General features: G+C 40.5%; 1 protein-coding gene across 2 annotated transcripts in view; it reads right to left on the bottom strand.

Moving 5' to 3' along the window:
* Positions 1-12,212, bottom strand: part of LOC138117124 (transcription initiation factor TFIID subunit 4-like) — a 161,173-nt gene that overhangs the window by 94,866 nt on the left and 54,095 nt on the right. For both annotated transcript variants that reach the window (XM_069027157.1, XM_069027158.1), the window contains exon 11: positions 1,122-1,252. In XM_069027157.1, coding sequence (XP_068883258.1) covers positions 1,122-1,252 — 131 coding nt within the window. The remainder of the gene's footprint in view (positions 1-1,121; positions 1,253-12,212) is intronic.

Raw genomic sequence — 12,212 nt, 5'->3', positions numbered from 1 at the left:
TGAACCTGATGAAGAATACTGAAAAGAAACAAGGAGACTTCACTTTTAATCCAATACAGTAGAATATAAACATCAATTGCAATGAAAAATGTAAGTGTAGGTAATAACCAGGAAGAGTGGCCTTTATTTTTTAATCCATTTTTCTATCACAATGATGTTGATTATGGTAACAGACCCCAGAGATGATCATTTTTGCAAATATCACATAGAATTAGTCCAACCATGACTCAGGTTTGGGAAATAGGTGGGCTAAGACACAGTTCAGAGCTGTTTGACTAGACTGCCACTCCAGAAATACAAAAAAGTACACCACAAAACCAAGGAACAAACTAAACCAGAGCTATTCAATGTATATATATATATATATATATATGCTTAAGAAATCTAAACACAGCTTAGACAACACACAACTAGCTATTGCCATCTTACTTTGACACCAGTTTAACAACTATAATATCTAACAAGCACCTTACTTCTACTGGAAAAGGCATTTCAAATATATCAATAAAAATGTTTGATTCATTTGAATTTCAAACTGGTTTGTAGACCTTATTTAAATTTCCCCCTGGTTTAAGATATCAAAATTGTTTCAATCTTCTTCAGGAATACAATCACTAATAAAAGAATCAGAGTAGCATTTTACCTTTAAATGTTCTTTTTAAAGAGAAAACCATGTTTAATTACAGTGAAGAATTTACAGTTGAATTCTTTAGTTGTTAGGGAATATATTGGCAATTTTTGTAAAATACTAAGATTTCTCACATCCAGAAAAGTTACTAAAGATTCCTAAATACCAAAGCAATTTTGATCCAACTCATGGATACCCTGGACAAAGAAAGGAGCTACTAAGAACCAAGTCTTAGTCACAGTCCACGAGCAGAAATAGCTTAGCACATGCTTCATGCCAGACACTTTACCACAGAAAGACAGAAACAATTCTACACACAAGTTCTGTCAGAGAGGAGGAAGACAAGCTGGCAGGCAGATCTACCATCCCACCACTCTCTATTTGCTGAGCAGACAAACCTGCAGTTGAGGGAAGCTTTGCAGCATGAACCAGAACATTGCTGTGCTGAGCACTGCCGGCCCCAGAATGCAAACCCCTTTCTGGGCACACTTACTTTGTATGACTCCATTCGGTGCTGGGTTATCACTGTCACTTTTTCTATCACTGTTCTTAATCTGTTCTGTGTTGCATGGGAAATAAAAGTAACGACCTCAGCTGGCACATCAGTAATTCCTAGTTTTTTAGCTAAAGCAAAAAAAACAAAACAAAACAGAATTAGCTTACCCCCCCATAGAAAAAAGAAACCAACCCAAAACACAAACAAAGCTCTAAAGGACTTTATGTCATAACTGTGTTTTCCTGGATAGAAAAATCCATGACAGTGTATTTATGTGGCTTTGGTGACACATTCATGACCCCTTGAAGAGGGTGTGACTCTGCAAGTTTGAAAGAGAAACCAGAGAATTTCTTTAACACTTGAAAGCACTTAAGAACATATTAAGCCAAGGCATATCAGAGTATGAGAATCTGAGTTCTCAGTTTTTCTACACAAGAAACAATTCCTCTATTTTCAGAAGCATTAATGCAGATGAATTTCAGTGTCAAGCACGTGAGGCTGCAGCCCAGAGCATTCTGTTGCATCCTTTAGCCTACACCACTGGCATAGTACTGATAATAGAAATTCTTTAGGGGAAAAAAAAAAACTATTAATTGAAGGCAAAGAAATAAGGTCATATTAAAAAGCGTTGTTCAGAAACACCAGTTGTCTCCTTGTCCCATAGTTATTTAGACACTTGATACTTCATGCTGAGTTTATAAGAAAAGCAAATAGTCTACAGTCTAATGCATTTATATATTTCAAAAACATCCAAGCTACAGAAAAAAAATAATATGGGTAACACTTAAGGACTCCTAAATTCATCATTCATAATTACAAAGTATTGGATACAAACTTGTAGGTATATGAACACATGTACTAATTTAAATTACAGTCCTACAAAGGCATATGTGGTCCCAGCAGGGCAGTTTTCTGGATAGAAAACTCCCTGTGTGCACGCACAGAAATATATGTATTTTATACAGGAAAAAACCTGAGAGTTGCATTTTGTATGGACCATTGGTGTTGACCCACCACAGAAGAATAAATACACCGAGTTAGTTTTCCATTGAATGGGCACGAGACTTTTAAAAGTGGTTTGATTGGGACACATGAAAGGTTATGCAAAACAATACAGGAAATTTGTGACTATTTTGAAAAGTGCTTCTTGCAGAGCCAATTGCAAGAGGAATCCTCGTCTGGGTAGGGGTCCCCGAACAAACACGACCTCGGAGGCACAAGAGCAAGTGTTTGCTTTGCAAGGCGTTCCTACTTTTCCCTGGCTAAATTCGAGAGCGAGAAACCATCCCACGTCTAAAAAGATGATGTGGGAGAAGCGAGCGGCGGGGCCGCGTGCCCGGGTCCTGGCGCTGGTGGCACCGGGAGCGGCACCGGGAGCGGCACCGGGAGCGGCACCGGGAGCGGCACCGTGCGCACCTCCAGGGGGCACCGGCACCTGCCCCGTCCCTTCCCTTCTTCCCTTCCCCTGGCTCCCGCTCCACCGGGATCTGCTCCTTCCCGTCCCTTGGCTCCCGCTCCACCGGGATCTGCTCCTTCCCGTCCCCTGGCTCCCGCTCCACCGGGATCTGCTCCTTCCCTTCCCTTGGCTCCCGCTCCACCGGGATCTGCTCCTTCCCTTCCCTTGGCTCCCGCTCCACCGGGATCTGCTCCTTCCCGTCCCCTGGCTCCCGCTCCACCGGGATCTGCTCCTTCCCTTCCCTTGGCTCCCGCTCCACCGGGATCTGCTCCTTCCCTTCCCCTGGCTCCCGCTCCACCGGGATCTGCTCCTTCCCTTCCCTTGGCTCCCGCTCCACCGGGATCTGCTCCTTCCCTTCCCCTGGCTCCCGCTCCACCGGGATCTGCTCCTTCCCTTCCCCTGGCTCCCGCTCCACCGGGATCTGCTCCTTCCCTTCCCTTGGCTCCCGCTCCACCGGGATCTGCTCCTTCCCGTCCCTTGGCTCCCGCTCCACCGGGATCTGCTCCTTCCCTTCCCTTGGCTCCCGCTCCACCGGGATCTGCTCCTTGCCTTCCCCCCTGGCTCCCACTCCACCGGGATCTGCCCCCCATCCCGCCTGGATCTGCCCCTTCCAGTGATGGCTGGACCACAGCTCCACTGTGGTCCCCGGCCGCGCCGCTCCAGCACAGTTCTCTACTCCGGCTATCGCTGGTGTTCATGTTAAGAATTCTTTGAAGTCGTTACCTCAAACTAACTTAATCACTGACTCCGTATCTTACATGTTACCTTAAGGACTTCAGCAAGATGCATATGTGCTTTTTAACTAATTTTTGCTTTATCATAGGGAAAAAAATAAATTAAACCTTTCTTGGTGCCCAATTTGTCCTGTGTAATAGAGCTGGTGCTGCGCTCAGGTTGCTGAAAGCTGAACATGTAATGGGAAGCAGACACACACATTAAATCCCAACGCTGCAACTGCCACCCAGGCAAATGAAGTCCTTGAAGTCAGGAGGATGATTCCTATAGGCAAGGAGCAATTCCTCCAAGTCAGACTAGCAATATCGAGGCCTATTTGAGCATGCACCATTTTATTATGCAAACACGCGTAAGCAAAGCCATCAATCAGAAAATCCTAGTCTGAAAGATAAAATGCAAGTAAGAAGGGACATTTAATTAACTAGTATCCAGAAAAGAGGCTTGAGATGGAAAATTCTGCCGAATTCTAGGTAAGGGTGTGAATGTGTAATTGTTACAGTTCTTTCAATTTCAGGGTAACTATAGCTACCCAACTTCCCTGAAAACACACACGCTCCTTTTATAACAGAACCATTGCCATCTTGGTTTTTTTCACAATAAAGGTCTTTCTAATCTTAAAGAATTTTATTCTAAGTAAAGTCAACCATTATAGGACTTTTCTTGTCTCTTTAACTCTTCAGAAATTAATCCATAATCAATGGACCATTCTCTGAGACACCTGATGCCTTAAGATTCTTGTCCTTCATCAGCCTCTGCAATATCCCAGTAACTTTCTTCTAAAATCCTTCAACATGATATTCCCAAGTCCAGAAAACTACCTGCAGGCCATGGAGTCCCTCAGAAATCTGCTCTGGGACTTACTCTTTTTAATGGCTGTTTCAGGGACCTCAGGGGTGAGACAACAAGCCCCCTCACCAAGTCTGCAGATGGCCCCACCCTGAGCAGTGCAGAGGGGAAGGACCTGGTGAGTGAAACAAGAGGAACTTCATGGAACTCTTGAAGGACAAGTGCAAAGCACTGTGCTTGGGATGGACTCACTGGAACGACATGGGCTAGGGTCAGCAGCACTGACGGGAAGCACGGGAAAGCCTGGAGGCCAGCAGATTATCCAGGATCCAGCACTGCACCCTGGCACCAACGAAGACAAGTGGGTTGTAGCTACAGTAAAACAATGGTACCAACCCACCAATGGTTTACCAAAATATGAATATTGATCTAATATCGATATCCAACTGAGACAGACAAAAACTCTCTAACAGTTTAGAGTTAGAAAGTGCATGTTTTATTGGTGCCAGGCACTGCGTGGGACAGTAATCAATTCCTAGCATCTTGAAAACCGTTTCAGGTCCAGCTCTCTTAACTATTTTAATTAACTCTAGCTGGGCCCGAATTCCTTCCTATTCTAACTAATTTCAACACAGGTAGCCTATAACTAAAATCTTTATATTTCTTTTAACTCTATGGTTCACCAAGGGAAGCAATTACTCCTCCCTCAGCCCCCATCTACAATCCTGTGTGTTTGGGTCACCCAGTACAAGAAGAGCTTGAAAAAACTTGAGTCTGGGGAAAAGTCAACAAGATGGTCATGGGATAGGAGCACATGACCTACATGAGGGGAACATGAGGGTTCTTCTTCTTGGAGTAAGAAGACTTAAGGGAGAGTTTATTGAGAAGATGGAGCCAGACTCTTTATTAAGGTTGCCTGGAAGAAGAATGAGAAATAAATCATAAACTGAAACAGCTGTTTCTGACTGCATATAGGGAACAATTCTTTTAAGAAGACAAATAATGGAACACTTTGTACAAACAAGTTGTAGATTCTCCAACCACCCAAGCTTTTAAGACTTGGCCAGTTAATGCCCTAAACAACCCTGTCTAAATTTAATGTTGATCCAGCTTTGAGCAAGAGATTGGACCAGACGACCACTCAAGTTATCTTCCAACCTGAGTGATTCAATGATCCCTGTCCTCCTGCATATGTCCTTCCATATTCCTGATTACTGCACAATACTCTGACATCTCTGCTCCATCTTGGATCATCCCCTGGCACATCTCCCAGTCCGTATTTATCCAGTAAGCCAGCTGGGCAGAGTCAGAGACCCTGAGCCTGGCCACTCTGGGCCAGAGAGCTCACTGGCAGCCAACCAGGCAGAAGAGCAAAGGAAAGGAAAAAATGGGTTCATTTCCCTCTCAAATAAGACACACAGAGGGGCTCTATCTAGCTCCTGATTTATCAGTCGACTCAGAAGTGACCTGAAGGGAAAGAAGAAAGGCAAATGGAATATTCAATCACTTAAGGCTAAAATTCTTTGGAAAATATGATAAGGGAAAAAGAATACAATTTTCCCCCCAAATGAATTAGCATCAAGAAACCAGACTACAAAAAGATTTTTGAAAAGTCATCTTGTCATCCACACGATTCATCATGTGCGGGAGCATCATCACGTCTTCCCTGCTCTAAATTACATTAGTTAAACCCTGTTAGCTTGGGATGTCAAAAGCAGGGTCCATTCCAAAGCTACATACTGCATGAAGATTTGGCATGCTCCTTAAATACTTGGATTGTACTTGGGGCAAGGGTGGGAAAATTACCAATTTCATCTACACTTGCAAATGCTACCCTGGCTATACCTTCATATACAGTTGTTCACATCACTGACCTAAGATGTTGTGATACCAATGCTTAGAGCCTGTCTTTTTTTTGCTTTCTGCCACTCAGAAAAAATGCCAAATAGAAACAATCTATGCACAGGGCTGGCAACTGCTAATTTTCGTATGTTTCTGTATTAAAGTCTTAGTATTGTTTTTGTTTTTTTTTTTTCTTGACTGCCCCTTCTCCTCCTGAGATCACTCTCATTTATATACTTCATAAAATGAAATGTATAAAATTTCATCCACTCTCATTATAAAAAGCATACTGGAATCCTGTCTGCCAAAGGAAAATAACACTTATCTCTAAATAGGAAATTCCTGATGTATTCTTCTAGTCTGCTTAATTACTTTTCCCAGTGTTAATAGGAAAAGGCTTCTCTTCTCTTTTCAAGATTCCCTAGAGTGATAATGATGTGGGAACAGAAATATGATTTATACTTTTAACAAATGTGTATACACATATATATTCTATAATACTAAACACAGTTAACTGAATCACAAAACACAAAAATCCTTGTTATTATTCATCTTTCTAACCAAGTGGTTGGACAGTGGGCTTCATCTACAGGTATTTTTACTTAGGCCCTAGCATTCTGAATTCTGGTCTTAAGTGCACCATCTGATCTTTACAATATATACACTTAAACACATGCAGAAACCAAAAAGAAAATTAAGATTAAAAAAAAACCAAACCTTACTTCTATCAACAGAGTGCTTTCCCTTTTGTTTTAAAAAAGTTGAACTTTTCTGATCTTTAGGTGATCATCTCAATGTGCTTTAAGTTTGATGATGTGGCAATCTTAACTTGCAGTCTTGTGATCAAAAGTATCATATGTGGAATTTGAAAATAGTTGCTTGCTTTTAAATAATACATTTGTTAAATTTAGAAATTTTGGTTAACAAGTATGTGCCCCAAGTCTTTAAAATTATTTTAGCAACGTAATTTTTGAATTTTTGAACTTTTCCTAGAGCTATGATAAAAACATCATCAAGGTTAAGAACAAAAAAGGAGCTGGAGCAAAGCAATGCTCCAAGCTATAATTTTAACCCATCTCTCCAGTTGAATTCAAGTTTTGATAGTTTTAAAGACAAAAATAAGGTCATACTCTTTATTCAAGTGCTCTTGCCAGATCTCTATTACATCAGAACTGTACAAGACCATCAAGAATTGATGACTGATTGAAAGGAAACTTCAATTCTTTGTGGCAGAACTCAGTTACAGCACATCCTCAGAGGCATCAGATGCTACTGAAGAGTCACACTATCCTACATGAGAAATATGAGGGACAAATTAATACCCTCAAAGTGCAAATTTTGAATCTGCCAAGCATTATAGAACAACACAATTAAGTCTGCCTGTATGTTCATTCTTAATTACATGTCTGGAAGCTTTAATAGCAAACCCTGGTTCAATCAGAATTTAATAAAGATCTACAGTATGTGAGCATGCAAAGAAGTGTGTTGGGATATTTTGTTACAAATAAACTATATTATATTTAAAAGTTTTTGATATTGCAACAGCGTTACTATAAGTCAGAACTTGGATAAAAGCTCCAAAAACATTCAGGGGAAAAAAGTTCAGCAATATTATTCTGATATTGGCATATGCATCAGTAGCACAAGACTGTTTTTTACAAATATAAAAGCACCTAAACCTTGTAACTAAAAACTTTTTAGGTCTCAAGAAGTGAAAATTCTGCTATCATCTGCTTAGCTATCTGAAAGGTACTGGCTTTGCCACACTTTAAAAGTTTAATTATATTTTATTGATCAAAAACCGAAACAAATCATAAGGAACAAATCATGCCCTATTTGCAAAGCAGAAGAAAAATACTGTCTTTGCAGATAGGCTTTCAAAGAATCAAAAAGTTACTTTAATAATTTATAATATAAGAGGACTGACAGGATTGAGAGCAAAGATAAAAAAAATTATTTGTAAAACATCAGGTCTGACTCTGATTATTGATGTGATAAATTATTGAGTGCCTGTATAAAATCTCTTTATGTTTACTCTCAAAACAAAAAAACCTTGAAGAACTGGCTTTAAACAGTTAAACAGCTCATATTTAGGGCTTGAGTTGTCCTTCAACAGAAACACTGGGACGGTGCATAATTAGTGCCTATTTGCCCTTAACCACACGTCAGAAATGCAGAAAGCACTCACTCCACTCCTACCATCCTAACACCAGGAGCAACTTCTTGAACTTTAAATTCTGTGCATGAAATATTGGCCCAAGACCCAACTGGAACCAGACTTGTTAGGTCCAGGCCCCTTCAGCCATTACAGCTGGTTTGCATACTACAAAATAGAAAACGAAGTCCCTCCCCCTGCATTCTGAGACACTATTTGTTTAAGCTTTTTTTCAACCTCATTCAACACCATCAGATCTAGGAAAATGCAGCAAAGAAGCATCTGGTCAGATCTACCCACCTCCCTCCTGCCCACGGCACTGAAAGTGCTGGGCTGTGCCTTGCATTGCATCTACAATTGAGGCTCAAGCCCCCTTCCTCTGTTACCCCAAAAGAGCTACCACAGTTTTACGTGCCTCACTCCCTCTGCAATCTTCCCCACCAGGGAAAGCAATGTATTGGAAACACTACCACTTCAATTCCTGCAGCCTCCCAAACTATTCAATTCTTTAATAAAGAATTCTGTTCCTTCATTTCAACAGCATAAGGGAAACTGACAATTTTACAGTTCTGCTGTAGATGTAGCAGTGAAACATTTAAAACACCTTAATCTCTGTACAATTACATATAATTAAATACAACATGACTTAAAATATACAGGAACTTCTGGAAATTACAAGCTGAAAAAATTGGGGTGAGGGGGAGAGCGGCTCACCTTCTGAAACTAGATAAGCAATACTTGTGTAAGACACAGCTTGTGTGGTCTCTACAAGAGAGCGAGTCATGAAATTAAGAGAAAGCAATGGGAGCTTTGTCTGATACTGTTGAATTAATAACTCTAAACTGAGCAATCCCATTCAACTATCAGGCTGACTAAACATGAAGGGGAAACAATTCTACTGTACTAAGGGGTCTTGACATCCTGAGAAGCACAAATGGCAGCTACTGAACTCACTTCTCCAAATCTCATCAGGTGGAACTTAAGAATAGGGTATGTCTCCATAGAGCAGTGTCCTCAACCCACAAAGTCATCCATCAATACTGCATTCCTAGTGCTATCAAGGGGAAAACCCAACCCTAAATATTAAACTAGAGAATAAGGGATGGAACACAGGAAAGGAAAAAATTAAGGAGGTTGTTTAGGTTCAGAATACCCTGGGGTTGTGTTGGGGGGGGCTACCAGAGCCCCAGACAGACTTTCAGTACTAAAAACTGAAGGCAGAGCTTGCTAAACAGTGGTAATGCAAACAGCAACTCCTAGTTCTGATGATTAAGATTAGAGATTCCTAGGGGTGCAAGATAACCTAGCAATCCCAGGCAGAAGAAACAGTAAGGTAATTTTAGCTGTAATCTTCTGGTTTCAGTCCCTTATATAAAAGCTTCAATTTAAGTCTTACTAACTAAATGCATAAGTAATTTAATCAGTGTTGACTTGCTGTACTGTTAAGCTGGTCTGCTGCTAGAAGACAGTATGAGGAAAGAAGAAACTACAGAAGTTTAGTTGCTACCTTCACAAAAGCAGCCACCCCAAACGAAGCGGTTGGAGCAGGCGCCTCTGAGGAACCCGTAACCTGGAGCGTGTTTAGGAAAGCCCCGGGCTAGGGTGTGCTTCCTGCCAAACGAGAGAATCCCTGCCAAGTGCTTTGAGATTTGGTGCACGGTGCCCTGGAGCAGGTACAAACCAGCACCCCCCTGTGAGGGCAGATGGCCAAGATATAACCCACAGCCCCAAACCAGCCCTCAGCTGCAACAGGAAAGGTTCTGCAAACCAGTATCTGACACTGTTCAACACTTCCAGTTCACCTTCATAGGGAACAACGACTTCGTTAGAGAGAATGACTTTTTATTGCCTCATAATTGTTATTTACAAAACCGTGGAGAGCTCTACATTCCTTACTTCAGGTAAGCTTGCCTGTAAAAAAACATTCCTCTTCTCACAGTGTGAGAATTAACTCATGAGCCAACTTCTGGACAACCTTCTTGAGAATTCCCAATTTTCTGGGAGTAGTGTTTGTCCTACACTTCTTCAGGAGTACCCACCTCGGGCCGATTGCCCGGGAAGCATTTTGTGAAACTGAGAAACTGCTGAAACATCAGTTATTTTTTAAAATAAATTCTGAACTTGCATATTATTAGAATCCTCAAAATACATAGCCATGTTCAGTGCAAGACACAGCAGGGGAAAAAAAGATAACCAGCCACGTAATGTAACCTAAAAGAATAAAAATGCTGAATAAGATGCTACACATATTTTAATATTGTCTTCTTCTGCTCCCTCCAAAGTAAATGCCAACCAAACTATTTTAGCAAAGTAAGATTCAACTCAGACTTTTAAGCTCTGTAGTGTGAAATCACGAGCACAAGACCATTCAAAGTATGTTTCAGGCACTACAGTGGATTTAACTTTTTCAGTACAAACTATACTGTAATAAATACTTATGTATTTATATAGCTGTATAAAAAGTTAAGTAAACCTACAGAGTCCATCATCCTTTCTCTAACAGTGGTATTAGGAGATGCTGCTAGAAGATTATTTTAAAAAAAAGTGTGTAGTGCTCACTGTGCACCAAAATTATGCCTTGGTCTGGCCTAAGTTAGGCCATCTTATCTGTATATTAGATCAGGATGGAATGTTTTCTCCATTAATTTTTCAAGAAATTTTTGCATCCGCAACATCGCAAAACAAAGAGTTCCACAACTTAACTACTCACCCTGCAAAAACAACCTTTTTGCTTATTTTGAACTCTTACTTTCTAATTTTGTTTAATACACCTTATTCTTGTCAAAAGAAAACAAGCAAAACAGCTCCACTCTAGAGGGTGACATTGATGTCATTATTTTAACACAACAGACCCAGAGAAATAGTTGCATCCGTGCAAAATCTATGTGTAACCCTGGCCACAGTCTCATTCTATTTTCTGTGCTGATTCAAAGCCTTTATATGCAAGTCCATAGGATTCGAAGCAGGACAAAAAGAATTCATCAAGTAGAGAAAGAATTTCTCTAATTTTCTAATAAATTTCTTTCTTAACCCTACCTACACAACTCGTGTTTTTTGATGAAAGTCATGTAAGATTGACCAGCAAAAAGCCTTCACTTCTCTAAAAAGCCTCAACCAGTGGCTAAGTCTGGGAACTCGCACCTAATTCATGCTTTCTGGCAAACAGGAAAACTACTTTGAGAAGAGGTCTGTGCTAAGGTATATATAACCAGACAATCCAGTTTCCAAAATTCTATCTCTAAGCTAGATAATTAAACAGCTGAAAGGCAGCTATTAATCATCCATAAAGTCTTTTTTATTACCCTTAGTGGTTTGTCTCTAACAGAGCCAAGCTAGTCACCAAACAACATTCTGCACAGGTATGTGGAGGCTTGGAAAATGGAAAGAGTTGTCACAAATCATGGAAGCATATACATATAAACAGTGCATCTAGGAGCAGAGAGCACTTGCATTCAGACAGCAAGGAAGGCTTGCAGCTTGATCAGAGAGGACAGAAAGAATGTCAACTCTGAAGGAACATAAGGCACTACAATTAATTGTTTCCCTGCTCTCTTCTGTAACCAAACCGTGTATCACCTAACTTTTTTTTAGAAGAAATCAAAATCTCAATGTGTTAAGCAAAGACAATAGCCTTAATTTTGATGTTTAATTCCTTTTTTAAATAATTCAACTTTAAGATTATTTTTGTGTCATTTGATGTGTATGTTCTAAAGGAAGGGAGGGTGCTGAAGTTTTTAAAAGGAGGCACTGAAGGCCAAAGAGGCTTTGAGAACCACAGCTCCACATCCTACCCTACAACCCCAGTAATCTGTGCTGCAGCAATTTAACAGTGTGAGGAAAATACAAAAGACAGAAGAGGGCATGAGAACTGAAACAGGAGCAGGTCTCAACAAGTCAAATTAGAACTCACAGATTACAGTTATATGATCTTTTTTTCCTCATCTTGGTTTTCCCAAAACAAAAAATACAGCATAATAAGCATGTCCAAAGACATTCAGGAACATTCAAGAATAAACACAGAAGACTGGAAAATATGTTCACTATTTTTATCAATAATAGTACATGCCTCAATGCACTTTTGTGCTCGGTTACTCACTATAGAGTCAAATCAAAA

Source organism: Aphelocoma coerulescens, chromosome 11 (genome assembly GCF_041296385.1).
Source record: "Aphelocoma coerulescens isolate FSJ_1873_10779 chromosome 11, UR_Acoe_1.0, whole genome shotgun sequence".
Classification (NCBI taxonomy): Eukaryota; Metazoa; Chordata; class Aves; order Passeriformes; family Corvidae; genus Aphelocoma; species Aphelocoma coerulescens.
The sequence above is the reverse complement of the archived record's forward strand: the minus strand, read 5'-3'. Positions and strand labels throughout refer to the sequence as shown.